Genomic DNA, 24,049 nt, shown 5'->3' on the forward strand with positions numbered 1-24,049 from the left:
ACAAGGTGAATGGCAGAGGCAGTGCCTTCAATCCTGGCTCTCTAGTCATGGCAGCTGAGCCTGTAGCTGCAGAGAATCCAGCAGCAGCAGGGAAGGTGGAACTCATGACCCAGGACCCCAGCCACAGGCAACAGAGAAGCAGCTGCAGCAGGGACAGGGACACCATCACCTCAACTACAGAGACATCATATCCACCTCCAGCCCCCACCCACCCACAGTGGCAGAGCCTGCAAACTTAACACTGAGCATGGCAGAGGTGCCCAGATTCCCTACCTTTCTTCCCATTGAGGCAGTAGAGCCTGTGTCAATCCCAGGCATGGAGGAAGAGCCGACCATCCTGGAACCCAGGTGGCAACAACAGTGACATTGACAGCAGCAAGGCACCAATGACCCTGGAAGCATAAGTGGTGGTAACAAGGGCACAGGAATACACATTTGGCAGAGGCCATGGAGGGTGAAAATTACTGACTCTCAAGTATGACCAGAGGCGGCTCAGGTGAGAGAAACTGAAAACTTATGCTATATCAATGCCTATTGCAACAACAAAAAGGACCTCTAATTTCTCACCTATTGAATCAATACAATCAAGTAGAGAGAGGCTTCAAATGCATCAGCTGAGGAAAAAATCATCAAGCACCATGAAGAACCACAGTAACACTGTACCACAGAAAGAAAATTACTATTCTCCATAAACCAAACTTAGTGACACTGCATATTGCAATTTGATAGAGATTTCAAAATATTTGTCATGAAGTAAAGCAATGAGCTATAAGACAACTCAGAAAGCAGTTCAGTATGCTCAGGAATAAAATTAATGAACAAAATGAATCTTTACCAAAGAGATTGAAACTCTATAAAAGAAACAAACAGAAATTCTGAAACTGAAGAAATTGACAAACAAGATGAAGAATGCATTAGAAAACATTAGGAAGAGAGCAGACCATATGAAAGAGAGAATTAGTGAGCTTGAAGATAGAAATCTAGAATGACACAAGTAAAAGAGTGAAAAGAATAAAGGTATAAAATAAAATGAGGAAATTCTATGAAACATATCTGAGTCTTTTAGGAAGAGCAACATTAGGTTAATGGGTATCCCAGAGGAGAATAGAAGGGGAAGGGAGCAGAGAGTTAATTTAAGCAAATAATACCTGAGAACTTTCTAAACCTGGGAAAGAAACTGGATATACAAGTCCAGGAAGCTAAGAGAATACCTAGTTACTGAAGTGCAAAAAAACCTCTCCCAAGACAGACTATATTAAAGTTGTCAAAAGTAAATATGACAAAGAAAGAATTTTAAAAGCAGCCAGGGAAAAAGGGATGATAACCTACAAAGAACCCCCATTAAGTTATCAGCAGATTTCTCAGCAGAAACACTACAGGCCAGGAGGGAGCATAATGACATTTCAAAATACTGAAAAATAAAACCTGTCTTCCAAGAATACTGTATCCAGCAAGGTTGTCCTTCAGATATGAAGGAGAAATAAAGGCTTTCTCAGACAAGCAAAAGCTGAGGGAGCTCATCAACTCTAGTCCTGCCTTAAAAGAAATGTTGAAAGGAGCTCTGCTACCAGAAAACAAAAAATCAAAAGTATATAAAATAATGAATAAGGTGATAAATAGACAATAAGAATAAGAAAATTGCAACTCTATATCAGAATAGGTTTATAAACACTTTATTATAGCATAAAGTTTAAATGATAAAAGAGAGAAAAAATAACTATAGCTACTTCAACTTGGTAACAAACTTATAATGTATAAAGGGAAAATTTGGAAAACACAAAAGGGAAAGAGAAAATGGACAGAACCTGTATAGGTAAATGAATATAAGATGCTATCAGCAGAAAAAGGACTATTTTATCTATACAGTGTTTGATACAAACCTCATCGTAACCACAAAACATAAATTTAGAACAGAGACATTAACATTAAAAAGAGGAAACAGAGAAAATCATCATAGAAAACCACAAAACCAAAAAAACAGACAGAAGCCCAAGTAATAAGAAAAAATGGAGATATAAAGCAAACAGAAAACAAAAGATCAAATGGCAGTAATAAGTCCTCATCTATCAATAATCACCCTAAATATAAATAGGTTGAATTCATCAGTCAAAAGACACAGAGTGGCTCAGTAGATTAAAAAACAAGACTGACTGTATGCTGCCTTCAGGAGACTCACCTCAGCTCTGAAGACAAACATAGGCTCAAAATGAAAGGATGGAAAATGGCAGCCAAAAGAAAGTAGGTGTAGCCACACTCATATAAGAAAAAAAATAGACCTCAAGTCAACAAGGGTAACAGACAAAGATGAATGCTATAGAATGATAAAGGGGAAAATTGATCAAGAAGACATAACACTTATTATTATATATGCACCTAACATAGGAACACCAAAATATGTGAAGCAATTATTAACAAACCTAATGAGAGAAATTGATAATAATAGTAGGGGAATTTATCACTCACTTACATCAATGGATAGATCATCCAGACAGAAGGTCAACAAGGAAATAGTGGTCTTAAATGAAACATTAGACCAGATGGATTTGATAGATCTGTACAGAACATTCCATCCAAATGAATCGGGATACACATTTTCCTTAAGTGCACATGGAACTTTCTCAAGGATAGACCATATGATAGGACACAAAACAAATCTCAATGATATTAAGAAGATTGAAATCATGTCAAACATCTTTTATTATCACAATGTTATGAAACTAGAAATCAACTATAAGAAGAAAGCTGAAAAAATCAGAAATATGGGGAGACTGAACAGCATGATACTAAACTATTGTGGGTCAACAAAAAAATCAAAGCAGGAAACAAAAATTACCAGAAGACAAAAGAAAATGAAAATACAACATATCAAAATCTATATGATACAGTAAAAGCAAAAGAGAGAAGATTATATCAATACAGGCCTATCTCAAGAAATAAATATCTAAAGTAAACAGTCTTACTAAAAGGAACTAGAAAAAGAACAAAACCCAAAGTCAGTAGAAGGAATGGAAAAACAAAGATGAGAATGCACAGAAAAGAAATAGAGACTAAAAAGACCATTGAAAAGATCAGTGAAATTAAAAGCTTGTTCTTTGGAAAGATAAACAAAATTGACAAATCTTTAGTTACAGTCATTAAGAAAAAAAAAAGCCTCTGTAAATAAAATCAGAAATGAAAGAGAAGAAAGTACAACAGATACACAGAAATACAAAGGATTATGAGAGAATACTACAAACAACTATATGCCAACAAATTGGGCAGCCTATAAGGAAATAGACAAATTCTTAGTATCATACAACATTCCAAGATGGAATCATAAAGAAATAGAAAATATAAATGGATGAATCTATTGCTAGCAAGGTGACTGAAACAGTAACCAAAAACTTCCCAAAATATAAAACTTTAGAACTTAATAGCTTTACAGATGAATTCTACCAAACCTGTAAAGAATTTATCTCTACCTTCCTCAAACTCTTCCAAAAACTTGAATGAATGCTTCCTAACTTATTTTAGGAAGCCAACATCACCTGACATCAAAACCAGACAAGAACAAAGCACAAAAAAGAAAATTACATGTCAATATCTCTGATGAATGTAGGCTCTAAAATCCTCAACAAAATGTTAGCAAATCAAGTACAATACTTTAAAAGTATCATACACACTATGATCAAGTGGTATTTATTCCAGGGATGCAAGCAGGTTTCAACATAAAAAAAGCAGTCAATATCATACACCACATTAGTAAAATGAAGGATAATAAGCATATGATCATCTCAATAAATGCAGAAAAATCATTCAACAAGATTCAATGCTCACTTATGATAAAAATTCTCAATAAAATGTATATAAAAGAAAAATACCTTAACATAATAAAGGCCAAATATATCACAGTTAACAACATTCTCATCTGTGAAAAATTGAAAGTTATCCTAAAATCCGGAACAAAACAAAGATGTACACTCTTGCCACATTTATTCAATACAGCATTGCAAGTCCTAGCCAGAGCAATTAGGCAAGAAAAAGAAATAAAGGCACTTAAATTGGAAAGGAAGATGTAAAATTGTCACTATTTGTGCATGACATGATTTGAGATATAGAAAGCTGACCAAAAAACTATCAGAAGTAATAAACAAATATAATAAAGTCAAAGGGTACAAAATCAATAAACAAAAGTTGGTTGCATTTCTACATGTTAACAATGAGCTAGCAGAAAGATAAATTAAGAAATCAATCCCATTTACAATCACAACAAAAATAATACAATACCTAGCAACAAATTTAGCCAGTACACTGAAAACTGTAAGACATTGTTGAAAGAAATTGAGGGCACAATTAAATGGACAGATGTCTCAAGCTTATAGATTGGAAGAATTAACATTGTTAGCATGTCCATATTATACTTTATACCTTTAGGTATAAAGGAATCTACAAATTCAGCACAATCCCTATTAAAATCCCAAGGACATTTCTCACATATATGAAACAAAAAATTTTTAATTTATATGGAACCACAAAAGACCCCAAATAGTCAAAGAAATCCTGATTTAAAAAAAGCACAAAGCTGGAAGTATCACAGGCCCTTATTTCAAACTAAAGTATAAAGCTCTATTAATCAAAGCAGTATGTTATTGCCAGAAAAGCAGATACATAGATCAATGGAACAGAACAGAGAGCCCAGTAATAAACCTACACATATATGAAAAATTAATCTATGACAAAAGAAGAAAGAATACACAATGGGGAAAATATATTTTGAGTAAGAATAAATGGAATAGAAGAAGAGCAGTGATTGTAGATTACTTTTACTGGAAGCTAGTTAATATATATAGAGAGAGGTTATAATCTAGGGTAGGACAGAGTGTCAAAGTAGAGTTTTGACTATAATCTACAAGACTTTTTCTCCTAAAACCTTGTTTGAGAAGATTGGAATTTACTAAAGGATTGTCTTACTAAAAACTTAAATGTGTCCTGTGATGTAAAGCAACAAGACAGTTGTTGCAATCAAATTTAGAGGGAATTCAGTGTGTGGACCATTAAAGTTACATTGAAATTAGAAGGAACAGCCAACTCTAAGCAGGTTTCACCTCCTTGTTAAATAAGCTATATTTGAAAGATTTTATATCAGCCTCTTCTTGATTTTTACTTTTTTTCTTAAATGTTACTGTGTCATTGTAACCGTATGTATGTGTGCAAGTGAGTTTGTATGTGATATATACTTATATTATTAAACAGACTATAAAATATATCCATGTAATACTTAGAAATCATATGATAAATCAGAAAAAAAAGAAAGGAAAGCTATCTTTGTGAATTTGTGTGCAATGTAGCCCCTCTGAATATCATGTAATTATTGTGTTCTGATTCAGAGTTTCTGTAAGCTCAGTGGGTTGTCAGAACTCAGAAAATTAAAAACAACAGGTTTGCAGTACAAAACACTAAGGAAGATAACAATCGTTGATTCCTCTAGCCAATAAGTGCTAAGCTAAAATTCTTCTCCTGACTCCAAGTCTCCAGTAATATTTTTCTGTACTGGCCAGAGCTCCTTCACACGATAAAAGTTCCTAATCCAATGTGCATGTGCTAACAGGTTTAATGCTTCCTTTAACAAAAACACACAGATCTCAGTACGTGAGGAGAGAATGAAACAGACATACTTTTTTGCCTGAAGTGTGAAAAATTCTGCGTCCCCTAATGACCATAATGGTAATAACTTCCATGGTCCAAAAGTAAATCCCCCCTCTCTGGAGGTAGGAAAACACTTTCCTTGGTAGTGCTTTAATTACTTATACTTTTCAGTACATGGACTTCTGCTTTTGGGTCCAAGTTGCTTAAAGACAACAAACCTTAATCTCTAATAAATGCAGACCAAGTTACAATATTACCAACTGTCCTCCTTGCTAAATATAAAAGCAAATACAATAATTATGCAAGTAAATATTATTATTAATCCATAAGAGGATTTTTTTTCTCACATTCAAGTCAATTACTAATATTAAAAACAGAATATATGACCGCATGTACTCTTTTAGAGGACTGGAATTTTTGAAGAATCAAAGACTGACTTAGTCCATTTGGGCTGCTATAACAAAATACCATAGACTGGGTGACTTAAACAACATTTATTTTTCACAGTTATGAAGGCTGGGAAGTCCAAAATCAAAGTGCTAGTTAACTGAAATTTGATGAGAGCCTATTTCCTGGTTCATAGACAGGTGTCTTCTAGCTGTGTCCTCACACTGGCAGAAGGAACAAGAAAGTTCTCTGGAGTCTTTTCTAAAGGGCACTAATTCCATTAATTATAACTCCACCTTCATGACCTAATCATTTCCCAGAGGCCCCCACCTCCTAATACCAACATATTGGGGGGCTAGGATTTCAATATACGAATTTTAGGGGGATGCAAATATTCAGTCCATAATAGTGACTGATTCCAAGAATCTAAACAAACATTTTAATTTTAACATAGTAGAAGAGTTTAATAATTTTAAAAATTTTAAATGAATCCCTTGAGAAAACAAGAACACTATGGTAAAGCAAATAAGTATTATTGCTTTATGTACGTTCAAAACATTGATTTGCATATTCAATAACTAATTTGCTACAAATACATACACTTTTATTAAAAATCCTGTCAATCATCAGCAATGAAAATACCTTAGCCAAAAAAGTTATTGTTAGATTAATAGTCTAAGACAAAGACGGAATTCTCTTTTAGAAGTTGTGATAAATTCCTGAAGAATAAATGAAAAATTCATCTAAATTATCAATGTTTCTCTTTCTGTAGAATATTTTGATGTCTTATGTTACTCGTGATAGCTCATTATCCATTTAGAAAGGTAATGACACTTTAGTAAATTGTTTATGATACACGTTAGAGGATGCTTGTCAGGCTTTCTGAGTTCTTCCAAGACACTTGTTAGATGGACACAGTGTAGTCAAAAATAAATTGGAACACATTAGTGAAAAAAATCAAGAAAGATGAAAACATTCAACCCTCTTGTGTTCTGTAAATGATGAAAAAAAAAGTTAATCCCTAGTCTGTCCTCATTTTCTGTACATTCAATCTTGAAAACAGAATCACTCTATGGGAAGCAGAGTCCTTTAAATAGGCACATCTCTGACAAACATAAGAAAAATAATAAAAACATCAAGGTTTCATTGCAACATTCTAAAATTCACTGCTGTAAGTCATTCATTCATTCATTTGACATCAATGGCACCTGCCCACAAGTCAACAAAATATCAGATGCAGACCAACTTAATGAGAATTATTTCTCATTCCTTGCAAATATAAGAACCACTTTTAATTTATTCCTGCATAAGGACTGAATTTCTTAGCTAGCAACCCATTGTGGACTCAGCCTCACTTAGTGGTACAGCACAAACTGTCTCCTACTCAACAGATTCTTTTTCTACACCAACTGCTTTTCCATTTTTTGCTCTGATCCATCTCTCTATCAGCTCTGCATCTATTTTTTGCTATTCTTGCAAAACTCTGTCTGAAATCTGGAGGGTCTGTCTTTCAGTCTTCCCCCACTCCAAATTCTTTCTTATACCATTAGGATCTCTTTTTAATTCTTCCATTAGTGTGTGTTTATAGTTTTGAAAAGTTCTCTATGAATTTAATCATAGTTTCTTTTATTCAAGATCACTGGCTTATACTCACCATCATATCTACTTCACCTTAATTATTTAATCTCACTACAAAAATGTACAAAGGAATTATTTCAATGTTTTTGAATAAATACCCAGAAATGTGTTGCTCCATATCGTTTTCTACAGCAGCTGTACCAGTTTGCATTCCCACAAATAGTGTACATGGGTTCTAATTTCCCCACATTCTCACCAACTTGTGTCATTTTATATAGACATATATCTAGTATACATATCTGTATATATGTAGATATATCCAGAAAAGGCCAGTACCAAACCCAAGTTCAGCAGCTCACCACTGGAAAGACCAATACTTGAGAGACAAGTGTTGGTGGAAAAGGAAAAGTTGCTTTATTCAGGAGGTCAGCAACCTGGGAAGGTGGCCAACTAATGTCCTAAGAGCATCTCCAATTGCCAGTTAGGAGACAAAAGTTTTAAAGGCAGTGAGAGGGAGGGAGCTGCAGGGGGCATGATTAGCTTGTGCACAATTCTCAGATTGGTTGGCATCAAGATTAATTTTCAAGCATTACCAATCTTCTGGTTTCAGCCAGTCTGGAGTCTATGTGCTTGCAGTCAGCAGTTTTCAGCTGGCAGGGATCTGCTTCCTATAAAAACAACTTAGGAATGTGTGTCAGACTTTTATCTCTGTCTTTCATGGAACTGGGAGTTTGGTGAATCTGCTATGTGACTGGTTTATAATCTAAATTTTTCCAGTTTCCCAACCCAATGAGTGTTCTTTGTTTTTACATCTTCACATTTCCTAATTACTAACTCTTGAGTCAGTATTTTGAGACTCAGGGGAAATCTAGGAGACTAAAGCAAAAGCCTTTTACTTCAAAGGACAGGGACACAGGGCCTTGTATGTGGTTTCAGGAGCCATTCTAACAGGTGTGAGTTGATGCCACATTGTGGTTTTGATATGTGTTTTTCTGATGATTAGTGACCTTAAACATTCTTCCATATACCTGTTGCCCCTGTGAATGTGAATGTCCTCTTTGGAGAAATGCCTATTCAAGCCTTTAGTTCATTTTTAATTGGACTATTAGTTTTTTCCTATTGAGTTGTAGAAGTACCTTATATATTTTGAAGATTAACCCCTTATCAGATATATTGTTTGCATATGTTTCCTCCCATTTTGTACGATGCCTTTTCACTCCGTTGATTGTTTCCTTTGCTATGCAGAAGCTTTTAAGTTGGATGTAGTCCCACTCATCTATTCTTGTTTTTATTGCCTGTAGTTTTGGTGTTATAGTCATGAAATCATTGAAAAGACCATGTCATGAAGGTTTCCCCTGTTTTCTTCTAGGAGTTTTATAGTTTCAGATCTCATGTCTAAGTCTTTAGTTGATTTGGAATTGATTTCTGTTTATATGAGACAAGAGTCCAGTTTTATTCCTTGGCATGTAGATATTCAGTTTTCCCAGCACAATTTTTGAAGACAGTATCCTTTCCCTATTGTGTACCCTGTCAAAGATCTGTAGATGCATGGATTTATTTATAAGCTGTCTATTCTGTTCCTTTGGTCTACATGTCTGTCTTTACGCCAGTACCATACTGTTTTGATTACTGTGTCTTTGGAGTGGCATGATATACTTAAAGTGATGAAAAGGAAAAACCTACAACCAAGATTACTCTACCCTGCAAGGATCTCATTCAGATTTGATGGAGAAATCAAAAGCTTTATAGGCAAGCAAAAGCTAAGAGAATTCAGCATCACCAAACCAACTCTACAACAAATGCTAAAGGAACTTCTCTAAGTGGGAAACACAAGAGAAGAAAAGGACCTACAAAAACAAACCCAAAACAATTAAGAAAATGGTCATAGGAACATACATATCCATAATTACCTTAAACGTGAATGGATGAAATGCTCCAACCAAAAGGCACAGGCTTGCTGAATGGATATAAAAACAAGACCCATCTACATGCTGTCTACAAGAGACGCACTTCAGACCTAGGGACACATTCAGACTGAAAGTGAGGGGATGGGAAAAGATATTCCATGCCAATGGAAATCAAAAGAAAGCTGGAGTAGGAATACTCATATCAGATAAAATAGACTTTAAAATAAAGAATGTTACAAGAGACAAGGAAGGCCACTACATAATGATCAAGGGATCAATCCAAGAAGAAGATATAACAATTATAAATATATATGCACCCAACATAGGAGTACCTCAATACATAAGGCAACTGCTAACAGCTATAAAAAAGCAAATCGACAGTAACACAATAATAGTGGGAGACTTTAACATCTCACTTACACCAATGGACAGATCATCCAAAAAGAAAATAAATAAGGAAAGAGAAGCTTTAAATGACACAATAGACCAGATAGATTTAATTGATATTTATAGGACATTCCATCCCAAAACAGCAGATTACACTTTCTTCTCAAGTGTGCATGAAACATTCTCCAGAATAGATCACATCTTGGGTCACAAATCAAGCCTCAGTAAATTTAAGAAAACTGAAATCATATCAAGCATCTTCTCTGACCACAAGGCTATGAGATTAGAAATGAATTACAGGGGAAAAAAAGTAAAAAGCACAAATACATGGATGCTAAACAAGACGTTACTAAATAACCAAGAGATCACTGAAGAAATCAAAGAGGAAATCAAAAAATACCTAGAGACAAATGACAATGAAAACACGATGATCCAAAACCTATGGGATGCAGCAAAAGCAGTTCTAAGAGGGAAGTTTATAGCTATACAAGCCTACCTCAAGAAACAAGAAACATCTCAAATAAACAATCTAATGTTAAACCTAAGGGAACTAGAGAAAGAAGAACAAACAAAACCCAGAGTTAGCAGAAGGAAAGAAATCATAAAGATCAGAGCAGAAATCAATGAAATAGAAACAAAGAATACAATAGCAAAGGTCAATAAAACTAAAAGCTGGTTCTTTGAGAAGACAAACAAAATTGCTAAACCATTAGCCAGACTCATCAAGAAAGAGGGAGAGGACTCAAATCAATAAATTTAGAAATGAAAAAGGAGAAGTTATAACAGACACTGCAGAAATACAAAGCATCCTAAGAGACTACTAAAAGCAACTCTATGCCAATAAAATGGAAAACCTGAAAGAAATGGAAAAATTCTTACAAAGGTATAAACTTCCAAGACTGAACCAGGAAGAAATAGAAAATATGAACATACCAATCACAAGTAATGACATTGAAACTGTGATTAAAAACCTTCCAACAAACAAAAGTCCAGGACCAGATGGCTTCACAGGTGAATTCTGTCAAACATTTAGGGAAGAGCCATCCTTCTCAAACTCTTCCAAAAAATTGCAGAGGAAGGAACACTCCCAAACTCATTCTATGAGGCCACCATCACCCTGATACCAAACGCAGACAAAGATACTACAAAAAAAGAAAATTAGAGGCCAATATCACTGATGAATATAGATGCAAAAATCCTCAACAAAATACTAGCAAATAGAATCTTACAACACATTAAAAGGATCATACACCATGATCAAGTGGGAGTTATCCCAGGGATGCAAGGATTCTTCGACATACGCAAATCAATCAATGTGATTCACTGTATTAACAAATTGAAGAATAAAAACCATATGATCATCTCAATAGATGCAGAAAAAGCTTTTGACAAAATTCAACGCCCATGTACGATAAAACTCTCCAGAAAGTGGGCATAGAGGGAACCTACCTCAACATAATAAAGCCCATATATGACAAACCCACAGCAAACATCATTCTCAATGGTGAAACACTGAAAGCATTTCCTCTAAGATCAGGAACAAGACAAGAATGTACATTCTCACCACTCTTATTCAACATAGTTTTGGAAGTCCTAGCCATGGCAATCAGAGAAGAAAAAGAAACAAAAGGAATACAAATCAGAAAAGAAGATGTAAAACTGTCACCAGAAAACTACTAGAGCTAATCAATGAATTTGGTAAAGTTGCAAGATACAAAATGAATGCACAGAAATCTCTTGCATTCCTATACACGAATGATGAAAAAATCTGAAAGAGAAATTAAGGAAACACTCCCATTTACCACTGCAACAAAAGGAATAAAATACCTAGGAATAAACCTACCTAGGGAGACAAAAGACCTGTATGAAGAAAACTATAAGACACTGATGAAAGAAACTAAAGATGATACCAACAGATGGAGAGATATATCATGTTCTTGGATTGGAAGAATCAATTTTGTGAAAATGACCATACTACCCAAAGCCATCTACAGATTCCATGCAATCCCTATCAAATTACCAATGGCATTTTTTACGGAACTAGAACAAATCATCTTAAAATTTGTATGGAGACACAAAAGACCCCGAATAGCCAAAGCAGTCTTGACAGAAAAAAACGGAGCTGGAGGAATCAGACTCCCTGACTTCAGACTACACTAAAAAACTACAGTAATCAAGACAATATGGTACTGGCACAAAAACAGAAACACAGATCAATGGAACAAGATAGAAAGCCCGGAGATAAACCTACCTATGGTCAACTAATCTACGACAAAGGAGGCAAAGATATACAATGGAGAATAGACAGTCTCTTCAATAAGTGGTGCTGGGAAAACTGGACAGCTACATGTAAAAGAATGAAATTAGAACACTCCCTAACACCATACATAAAAATAAACTCAAAATAGATTCGAGACCTCAATGTTAAGACTGGACACTATAAAACTCTTAGAGGAAAACAAAGGAAGAACACTCTTTGACATAAATCACAGAAAGATCTTTTTTGATCCACCTCCTAGAGTAATGGAAATAAAAACAAAAATAAACAAATGGGACCTAATGAAACTTAAAAGCTTTTGCACAGCAAATGAAACCATAAACAAGACGAAAAGACAACCCTCAGAATGGGAGAAAATATTGCAAATGAATCAATGGACAAAGGATTAATCTCCAAAATATATAAACAGCTCATGCAGCTCAATATTAAAGAAACAAACAACCCAATCCAAAAATGGGCGGAAGACCTAAATAGACATTTCTCCAAAGAAGACATACAGATGGCCAAGAGGCACATGAAAAGCTGATCAACATAACTAATTATTAGAGAAATGCAAATCAAAACTGCAATGAGGTATCACCTCACACGAGTTAGAATGGGCATCATCAGAAAATCTACAAACAACAAATGCTGGAGACGGTGTGGAGAAAAGGGAACCCTCTTGCACTGTTGGTGGGAATGTAAATTGATACAGCCACTATGGAGAACAGTATGGAGGTTCCTTAAAAAACTAAAAATAGAATTACCATATGATCCAGCAAACCCACTACTGGGCATATACCCAGAGAAAGTCATAATTCAAAAAGACACATGCATCCCAGTATTCATTGCAGCACTATTTACAACAGCCAGGTCATGGAAGCAACCTAAGTGCCCACTGACAGACAAATGGATAAAGAAGATGGATAAAGAATGGATAAAGAATACAATGAAATATTTCTCAGCCATAAAAATGGATAAAGAATACAATGGAATATTACTCAGCCATAAAAAGGAACGAAATTGAGTCATGTTTAGATGTGGATGATGTGGATGGATCTAGAGACTGTCATACAGAGTGAAGTAAGTCAGAAAGAGAAAAACAAATATCGTATATTAACGCATGTATGTGGAACCTAGAAAAATGGTACAGATGAACCGGTTTGCAGGGCAGAATTTGAGACACAGATGTAGAGAACAAACATATGGACACCAAGGGGGGAAAACCGCGGTGGGGTGGGGATGGTGGTGTGCTGTACTGGGCGACTGGGATTGACATGCATACACTGATGTGTATAAAACTGATGACTCATAAGAACGTGTTGTATAAAAAAAAAAAAAAGAAACTAATACTAAACTTTCTTTGGCTTATTTGTATGGAAATATGTTAATATAAATGTTTCAGACATTACATGAAATTCTAAAAATCTTATATGTTCTGGTATAATGTTATAAGTCATAATTCTAGTTATTACTTTAAAACGTATATCTCAGAAATAACTAAATTTCTTTGTCAACTGCATTATTATGAACTTTCATCAAATCTTTAACCATGGCCATTTTTAAGTCTTTTGTCATTTACAGACAGTTCTGGGTATACTCTGATGCTTTTGCAAAAATGTTCCTATAAAAGGGTTTCATCTTCAAGGAATTCATGGAAAAGGCTCTGACAAGTACAGGTTTCTGGTAATTGACTATACTGCTGAACTGAATGAATAAGCATTTTCAGAACTCTAATGGAAAACTGATGAATTCATAAAAGTGCTAACAAAAAACCAAGATGAAAAAATTAATAACATGGGACTGAGTGAACTGATGAGGATAATTATAATTTTTGCGACTTTCTGTTTGAATAAAAAAAAATGTTAAAAAAAAACAGTTCTAAAATTAGATCGAGGTGATGGTGGCACAACTCTGTGAATATCCTAAAAGCCATCGCATTGTACCCGTTAATGGGTACGCCCCACGGAATATGGATCATGTCTTACTAAATCTGTTATTAAAAAACTTTTCTTCTCAATCAGAAGGGATAAAAATCAACCCTATTTCTTCAGCATGATCAAGAGATCTCTCTCAGTAAGAAAAATAAAGCCAAACAAAAGGCTTTAAAGAAAATACATACATAGTGCACATGCAATAGTGGAAAAGGATTTTCCAAGTGAAGTTTGAACCCTAGAGCTAGAAAAAGCCAAGTGGCACTCGTAGTAGCCACAACGATGGTCAGGAGAGACACTGCAAGGTGAGAGCTCGGACGTCCCCCCACACCAGCCATGGGGCTCCCAGCCAGGACCCGCCCCTGCACCCACCTCCGACTGTTTCACCAGCAGCTCCGACCACTTCTGCCACAGGGGACACCTGTCCCTGTCCTCAAACGTGGTCTCATTGCAAGTCCAGCAGCACTGCTCATGGCTGTACCAGAAGGCGGACAGGCAGATGCCCTCCTTCAGGTCTGTCATCCAGTCGACGGCGAGATCGATGACCCTGGCCAGGGTGCCTGGAAGAAGCAGCGAGAGCCACTCAGAGGGACGGCAGGCATGGGCCAGGGCAGCACGTGCGCCCAGAGGGCGAGGCGAAGATGCCCGTGCCCCGGGCTGCCACGCACCCAGGAAGCCTCTTTCTTCAGTCTTGAGGTCACCTGAGCGAGTGGCAGGGCACCAGGTGTGGCAAAAGTGGTGCCCAGCCCAGTGAGACACAAAGGCCAATGATACGCTGTCCTCGGGGGTCTTCGATAGGGTGGGAGGGAGAGACCTGCAGCGCTGACCCCCACCGCAAGCCCCTGGGGCCGAGCAGCTTTCAGAACCAGCCCTCCGAATCTTAGAAACAGGGTACCTACACCCTATAAATCACGTAACCCCCTCAGCGGCTTCTGGGGCAGGATGCTGGCATCACACACACACACATCCTCCAGGAAATCTGACAATTCAGACAAAATGGAGACAAAACCATTTATAACTGCCTTGTCATTGAAATAAAGTTTTGCCATCAAATGGAATCCAGCTTGAAAAATCTCACTTGTTAGAACTTTCTGGATTTTTAAAAAATTATGGATAAAGGACTGAGGAGCTACATAAGTAAATAACTACTTGAAAGGCCGATAGGAGTGGGATAAAATCGAGTGTGCAGTGGGTCAGAGAAGGCCATTTTAGGTCTCTTTCTAGAATAACCCATTCCAGTCTTTTACGAAGGCAGGGAATACCTTTGCGCTACCAAACTTTTCACACTTTTACTGGGTCCTTATTAGAACATCAATTCCCAAAGGCAGCCATACGCCAGCCTCAGGCGACCTGGCCTTGCCACTCTCCTGGTTCCATCAGCAGTCGCCCACTGTTCTAGCCAGAACACCCGAATCCTCAGCAGCGTGCAGGCTCTGACCGCCGTTCCCACGTTTCTCTCCAGGCTCCTCTCTCTCCATCACGAATCCCACGCACAGTGTTCCTTGGCACACCAGGCCCTCCTCTCTGCACCGCCTCAGATAGCACTGTCCTCCCCCAACCCGGCAAGCTCCTATTTATCTTCCAGATGCTGGCATTTATATCACCTCCTTCAGGAAGCCTCCCCTGATTTCCTAAGTCTGGGCTAAGTATACTTCCCAGGCACTCCCCATCACCATACCTATCACATCCTGATATGATCAGTATCTATATATATGTGTATACACACACACACACACACACACACACACACACGCACCCCTCACATGCACACACACACACTCCAACTAGTCTATAAGGGTGGGGGGAGTCTCTTGTCTGGTTTGTGTGCCACGGTGGGGATCAAGCCAGGTGTCTAGACCCTGTGTCCCCTTTAAGTGGGCAAGGGCCATTGTATTCACGTCAGGTACATAGCTGGAACTATATATCCATGTTGAATGAATGAGAGCAACAAACGAATGAAAATCAGGAAACTCAGGTCCATCCATTCACTCAAGGGCTATTTATTGAGCACCTACGTACTACGTGCCACGTACTGTTCCACACCCTGGGGTACAGCAGTGAACAAAGCAAACTCAGGTCCCTGCCTTCGTGGAATCTCAGCTTTGCGAGAAGACACTAGATTGAATAAGTAAGTAAATGAGGGGCTCCAACAGAAGGTGGTAGGTGCTAGAGAGGAGAACACAGCACGTTCCAATGGCAGCCATTTCCTACGATGGTGCAGGAGAACAGTCGGACACGTCCTCAAAAAGTTAAACAAGGAGTCACCACCTGACCAAACACTTCCATTCCTAGGCATCTGCCCACGAGAAATGAAAACATACACCCAACACAAGACATGTACGCAAATGTTCACAACTGCATATTCACAAAAGCCGAACAGTGGAAACAACCCATATGCCCATCAATTGCTGAATGGAGAAAGAAAATGTGGTCCACCTACAATGGCAACAAAAAGGAATGAAGCGCTGACACATGCGACAGCATGGATGAACCTTGGAAACGTTATGCTGTAAAAGAAGCCAGTCACAAAAGACCATATATTGTATGATTCCATTTTATGAAATGTCCAGAGTAGGCAAATCTACAGAGACAGCAAGTAGATTAGCGGTTGCCCAGGACTGAGCGGAGGCTAGGGGCACTGGGGCTGATAGCTAAAGGGTAGGAAGGTTCTTTGGGAGCTGATGAAAATGTTCTAAAATTGGCCTTGGTGATGGTTGCAAAACTGTGAATACGCTAAAAACCACCAAGTTGTACACTTTAGGTGAACTGTATGGTATGTGAGTTATATCTCAATAAAGCTGTTATACACACACACACACACACACACACACACACACACACACACACACATACATATAGTGGGCGAGGGCGACGAGGCTCAGAGAGGGAGACGTGCTTTTAGAAAAGGTGGTCAGAGAACACCTCAAGCAGATGACGACATTGGAACAAAAACTGCCCTGTGTGGAACAACAGCGACACCCAGTGGTGGCTCCTGGTTAACGCCCTGCAGAGGAGCCGCAGCTTGGGCCTCTCCGTCTTGGGCGTCGGAATATAATGCCGGGCTGCCTGCCACTACGGAGGTGACAAGCCAGACAGTGGGACCCCTGGGGCTCGCCACTGGGGAACGGGAAGGTGAATGGGGCAGTTTTCTGGCTTTTCCTTCATCCAGATCAAAAGAACACTTTCGCCACCTTCACTGCCAAGATCATCTTTCTTGCCTCCCTCCTATATAACTCATCTGCTGATGTGACCATGGGATCGCCCTTCTCCAGCAGTCCTCACCCCTGGCTGCATATCAGAATCACAGGGGAAAGGGGGCTTTACTCAATGATAGGGTGTCATCTCCAGGGAGCTACTATTTAATTGAAGCCTGGGCAGCAGAATTTTTTTTTAATTCCCCAGGTGATTCTTCCTGAAAGAACTGATGGAAATCGGATTAACAGTGAAGCCCGATGGTCGGTATCTGACTTGCTAAAGATAGCCCGACAGGGCTCTGAGATCAGTTGATAAATCTATGCTGTGTGACTCCAGCAGGACGCCAAGACATCTACTCTGATTCCTTCATTTCCCGTATTCATCCCTCCTTCCCAGGAGCCAAGAATAACACAGGGTACAGTTTTATAAATCTATTCTAAAGAAAGACATCGAAGTTCGCAGCAAACTACCCTCCCCGCCCTCCCCCCACCCCACCTACCTTTAAAGGACTTCATAGAGCCAAACGAATGGGTGGCAAAACGCCATATGTCCATGAACTCGAATTCCCTCCCAGCACTGCTCCCAATATATACCGGGAGTGCCACTGGGAGGAGAAGGACAGGATGGGCGGAATGGGTGGGTAGCTGCTGTGGCCGGAAGGAGAGGACTGCCCCTTCAGCACTCTCCTGGGCCCTTTAGGACATGCCAGGCAGAGGGAGCCCCTCCCCGGCAACCAGGCCCCTCTTACCACTGTAGATGTAACGAGTGACAGGGCAGCCAGAAATCAAAGTCCTCTAATCACAAAATTTTACCCTATGCCCCGCAGGTGCTCTGCGAGTACGTACTATATTCAACCTGTATCACACAGCCATTCTCTGATCAGTCCTATAAGCAGAACTAGTGTGTTACTACAGGCAGGGGGAGTTTATTAAGGGAATCTCTTCAGCATGATCAAATTTTTTTCTCCTTAGACGTTAACCTTCACAGCCTCCTAAAAGCAAGTAAGTTTCAGGAAACAATTTCCATGGAGGGCTGTGCATTTTCTATGAAAAGGGGAGGTGTCCCCTCCAGATACTCATTCATTCATTCTGGAAACAGCTACTGCTCACAAACATGGTGCTGGGATTATAAAAATGAAGGACACGGAGTCCCTGAGGGTCAGAACAACCCATGGGCTGGAGGCACCCCCCCCGCCCCGGGCCTACCTCAGACCCTGTGGTGTCTCGCGTTACCGTGAGCGTCTCTCGATGTTTACAATTCATCTCAGGGCCTGCCGGTGTTAGTAAAGGCCAGTCTCATATGTTTTATTTTTAGAGACCAACATGTTCCCGTCCTTTCTCGCCTTCTACGTGGCCAAGTACTATAGAAGGTGTGTTTTCAATAAAATCCAGCATGGCGGTAAACCTTTGTACAGTGTGGAAAGGGCCAACCCGCCTTCTCGGTACTGCGCTCCAATGACCATACCTGGGCCTGTCCGTGCCTGGGGGTCTTTTTGCTTTACTGATGATAGATTTATGTTAAGTGTACCGTCATGTATTGTGCCCTTAGGTATTTCAAGTAACAGCCCCCTTGCCTGAAGTACAAGAGAAACACTCCACGTACCTGCCAGCAGGCCGATGAGCAGCATCACCGCCCATCCCGACCAGGCGTCCAGCAAGCTCTTGATGAACTCCCATATGGACTCCTTGCTTTTGCTGGTTATCTAGACGCAGAAAGACATCGGAGCTGATGTGGATACACTTTCCAATTCAGGCTTCCTTCTCTGAAACTGTTTCCTCAGGAAACACGGTGATTGAGAAAACGAATATAATGAAGCAACTAGACTGCCGCTAACGTGACTCTTCCAGTTACCTAGCACAGTGGTTAAACGGGCTTTCTAGTTCACAGAGCTAGAAAGATGCCATGGTAGTCTCCAAAGAGCCCAAAAACGTTCACTTACTTAAAAAAACCTCACTAAGTGTGATGTGATCTTTGATTATTTCAAAGCCATTCTGAAGGAAGACATCACTTCGGTGTCACCGTTTTGAATACAAATCATTATTTTAGCCTAAATCGTAAGGTCTGCTCACAAAAGACCCTCTTCGACAAAGACTTCAATTCCTTCTTTCATTTTCCAGGCTACATGTTAACAACAAGAACGAACTTTCCTTCTCTTTCTTCATTTCTTCCTCCCTCCCTCCTCCCTCCCTCCCTCCCTCTCTCCCTCCTTCCTTCCTTCCTTCCTTCCTTTCCTTCCTTTCTTCATGGCTGCGTTGGGTCTTCCTTGCTGTGCGCGGGCTTTCTCTTAGTTGTGGCGAGCAGGGCCTACTCTTCGTTGAGGTGCATGGGCTTCTCATTGCAGTGGCTTCTCTTGTTGCGGAGCACAGGCTCTAGGCGTGTGGGCTTCAGTAGTTGTGGCACATGGGCTCAGTAGCTGTGGCTCGTGGGCTCTAGAGCGCAGGCTCAGTAGCTGTGGCACGCGGGTTTAGTTGCTCCGCGGCATGTGGGATCTTCCCAGACAAGGGCTCAAACCCATGTCCCCTGCATTGGCAGGTGGATTCTTAACCACTGCACCACCAGGGAAGTCCCAAGAGCTTTCTTTTTTTAACTGAAGTATAATTGATTTACAATGTTAATTTCAGGTGTACAGCAAAGTGATTCAGTTATACCTATATATTCTTTTCCCGATTCTTTTCCATTATAGGTTATTACAAAATATTAAATATAGTTCCCTGTGCTATACAGTAGGACCTTATTGTTTATCCATTTTATATACGGTAGTGTGTATCTGTTCATCCGAACTCCTAATTTATCCCTCCCCCACCCTCTTTCCCCTTTGGTAACCATAAGTTGGTTTTCTATGTCTGTGAGTCTGTTTCTGTTTTGTAAATAAGTTCACTTGTGCCAGTTTTTTAGATTCCACATATAAGCAACATCATACGATATTTGTTTTTCTCTGACTTACTTCACTCAGTATGATAATCTCTAGGTCCATCCATGTTGCTGCAAGTGGCATTATTTCATTCTTTTTCATGGCTGAGTAATATTCCGTTGTATACGTGTACCACACCTTCTTTATCCATTCCTCTGTCAGTGGACATTTAGGTTGCTTCCATGTCGTGGCTATTGTCAATAGTGCTGTTAGCTTTGTGCAGTGGCAGTATCATAGCCAATGAGGTTTATCCGAGGCGTGATTACTGCTAATTGTAAATAGCGCTGCTATGAACATTGGAGTGCATGTATATATTCAAGTTAGAGTTTTCTCTGGATACATGCCCAGGAGTGGGATTGCCGGATCACGTGATAACTCTAATTTCAGTTTTTTAAGGAACCTCCATACTGGTCTCCATACTGGCTGTATCAACTTACATTCCCACCAACAGTGTAGGAGGGTCCCCTTTTCTCCACACCCGCTCCAGCACTGTTGTTTGTAGATTTTTTGATGATGGCCATTCTGACCAGTGTGCGGTGATACCTCACTGTAGTTTTGATTAACAGCAAGAAGGCTGAATGAGCCAGCCTGGATCACGCTTTCCAGGCAGATGGTTACATCTAAACACATTGTAAGAGCACCCGTTTGCCTCCCTGTGTTAACAGAAACCTACATTCCTGAGATCATCATTCCCCTCATAACCCTTTAGAGCAAGGGCTGGCAAACATTTTCTGTAAAGAGACAGAAGGTAAATATTTTCAGTTCGGCAGGTCAGATGGTCTCCGTGGCAACTACTGGACTCTGCTGTTGTAGCACAGGAGCAGCCATATAGAGCATGCGCACGTGCGGGCGAGGCTGCGAGCCAAGGAACCGGCGCTGAGCGGACACGCGCTGCGCTGGATTTGCTCGCCCTCGGTCGCCGACGGTCCCCTCACGGCTGCTTCGTCTCCGACTTGACCCCTCCGTGGAGGGGGCCCCGTCCTCGCCACTCTCTCCCGCCTTTCACTTGTGGCCACTCTGCTGGCTGCCCTCCTTCACCTCTATCTGCTTCCGCTAAGCATCCGTCACTGAGCCCCAGCCTGCCCCCCAGAACCCACTAACTCTGGCACTGCTCTGGGGCCCAACTGCTCCTGACCTCTCTCTCCAGACCCAGGCCACCTGGGCCGCTTCTAAAGCTTCAGCACCCAGTCGCATGCCAAGGACCCCTCACGCTCCACCAACAGCCCTGACCCTGCCCTTGAACTGCACAGGCTTCTCTCGCCTGCGTACCCGCTCCAGCCACAGGCTGGACAAACAGTTCAAACTCACAGCGCCTGAAACCGAACTCAGTGGCCTCCCCCTGAAATCTGCCGCGTCCCCTTTCCCTCCTCTCGTCATCCAAGGCATCACCCTCTTCTGACCACAGCCAGGGCGTCATCCTGGCCCCACTGCCCACCTCCATCCTGGCAACGGCTCCTGTGAAGGATCTGGACCCCAAGCCTCTCTCCATCGGCACTTCACTGCCCTCTGTCAGATCTTCTTCCTCTTTCTCCTGAGCTCATTTCCAAGCTTCCTGTTTCTCCCCTGGCAGTGCATCTCTCTTGTATCCTGTGGCCATGAAAACGAAATCCAGGGCTTTCCCGGTGGCACAGCGGTTGAGAATCCACCTTCCATTGCAGGAGACACGGGTTCGAGCCCCGGTCCAGGAAGATCCCACATGCTGCAGAGCAGCTAAGCCCGTGCACCCCAACTACTGAGTCTGCACTCTAGAGCCCACGAGCCACAACTACTGAGCCCACACACCGCAACTACTGAAGCCCGTGCGCCTACAGCCCATGTTCCACAACAAGAGAAGCCACCTCAATGAGAAGCCAGCGCACCACAACAAAGAGGAACCCCCGCTCGCCACAACTAGAGAAAGCCCACGTGCAGCAATGAAGACCCAACACAGCCAAAAATAAACAAACAAATAAATAAATAAGTAAACAGGAAATCCAGGGACTTCCCTGGTGGTCCTGTGGTGGAGAGTCCACCTTACAATGCAGGGGCCGCAGGTTCGATCCCTGGTCAGGAAACTAAGATCCCAAATGCTGTGAGGCAACTAAGCCCACGCACCACAACTACTGAGCTGGCGCACCTCAACTCTAGTTGAGCCCACGTGCCATAAACTACAGAGCCCACGTGCTCTGCAGCCCGTGTGCCACAACTACAGACCACAATTACAGAGCCCACGCACCCTGGAGCCTGTGAGCCACAAGTAGAGAGAGAAAACCCACCCACCACAACTAGAGAGAAGCCCACGCGCCACAACGAAAAGATCCCGCATGTCTCAACGAAGATCCCGTGTGCTGCTGCTAAGACCCGCCGCAGCCAAAAATAAATAAAATTTTAAAATAATAAAATAAATCTTAAAAAAAAAAAAGGAAATCTAAACTCCTCTTCATGGTCTACTCAGTGGTTCCCAATGTGGCCCCATCGCCCACGTGGCCGGACTCATCTCTAGTCCTCCCCTTCCGTGAATCTGCCACCAAACCTTAGAGCTCCTTGAACTGCCTAAATGTGCCACGGTATTTCATGCCTCTGTGACCTAAAAAAGCCACTCCTGATGAGAATCCTTTCCCCTTCCTCTGCCTGGCAAATTCTTAGTCATCCTTCAAGACCCCACTGAGATCGCACCCTCTCTAAAAACTCCCTCCCTAAACATCCCTCCTAAATGACCCCACAGCACTTGATACATAACTTTACTGCAGCCCATAAAAATATATATTGACTGCCTACGAGAGGCCAGGCACTGTAATATGTGCTTTCATACACATAGAGCCCGATTTAATCTTCTGGTATAATTAACTCCATCCTTACAGATGAGAAGATGGGGTCCAGAAATGGCACCCCAGAAGTCAGCCAACCTAAAGATGTCAAAGTCAGGATGCACCCAATCTGTCTGGTTCCAGAGCCCCACTCCTTGCCCTCCACACCACACCTCTGTATGACATAGCCTTCCACCCAAAGCACCTGGTATTAGAATTACCTGTCCACATCTCTGCCTCTCCCACTAGCCCTTCTCTTCTCTAGAACCTAGCTCAGCACATGACACATGAACCCAAGCTCTAGCTCAGTGACTGTCCGATAGAAGCATGGCCCAGCCCTCCGAAGGGATTCCCCTCACAGTGTCCTTATGAACAGCATGTACCTTTCTGTGTCTGTCGGTGTCCCGTGACTTCTCCCTCAGCCAATCGATGGTGTGGAAGTCCTCATACGTCCCCACATCAGGGAACGGCTCGTCAAGGAAATCCATCAGGTTTCCAGAGCCACTCATCGCTCCTGCATTGACCATGCTACTTACACCTGGGAGAGAAAACCTGTCGTTAAAAACGTGAGCAGAACATCTGCACAGACCTGGCAGAACAATCCACGTGTGCTATTTTTTTGCACAGGAAAGACATTTCAGCATAGGCACCTCTGCTGTGATGAAAGATACATACAGTCTGTCTTAGTGAGCACAGGCTGCTGTAACAAAAATACCACAGACTGGGTGGCTCATCAACAACACACATTTATTTCTCACAGTTCCGGAGGCTGTGAAGTCCAAGATCAAGGCACTTACTTAGAGATTCAGTGTCTGGTGAGAGCCCACTTCCTGTTCACAGACGGCCATCTACTCACTGTGTCCTCATCTGGTGGAGCTCTCTGGGGTCTCTTTTATAAGGTCACTAATCCCATCCATGAGGACTCAGCTTTCATGACCTCATCACCTCCCAAAGGCCCCTCCTCCCAACACCATCACATTGGGGATTAGGTTTCAACATATGAATTTTGGGGAGACACAAACGTTAATTTTTTTTTAAAATCTTTATGTTATATTGGAGTATAGTTGATTAACAATGTTGTG

General features: G+C 40.9%; 1 protein-coding gene across 1 annotated transcript in view; it reads right to left on the reverse strand.

Annotated features, from left to right (window-relative positions):
- Nucleotides 1-23,499, reverse strand: part of LOC309817702 (H(+)/Cl(-) exchange transporter 4-like) — a gene marked incomplete at its 3' end in the record, with an annotated part of 46,375 nt that extends 22,876 nt beyond the window's left edge. The window contains exons 1-3 of the mRNA XM_082646967.1: nucleotides 23,351-23,499; nucleotides 18,873-18,972; nucleotides 14,448-14,635 (exon numbers count right to left, since the gene is read on the reverse strand). Coding sequence (XP_082503093.1) covers nucleotides 14,448-14,635; nucleotides 18,873-18,972; nucleotides 23,351-23,494 — 432 coding nt within the window. The 5' untranslated portion in view covers nucleotides 23,495-23,499. The remainder of the gene's footprint in view (nucleotides 1-14,447; nucleotides 14,636-18,872; nucleotides 18,973-23,350) is intronic.
- Nucleotides 23,500-24,049: the final 550 nt, after the last annotated feature.

Source organism: Grampus griseus, assembly GCF_964374135.1.
Source record: "Grampus griseus genome assembly, chromosome: Y".
NCBI lineage: Eukaryota > Metazoa > Chordata > Mammalia > Artiodactyla > Delphinidae > Grampus > Grampus griseus.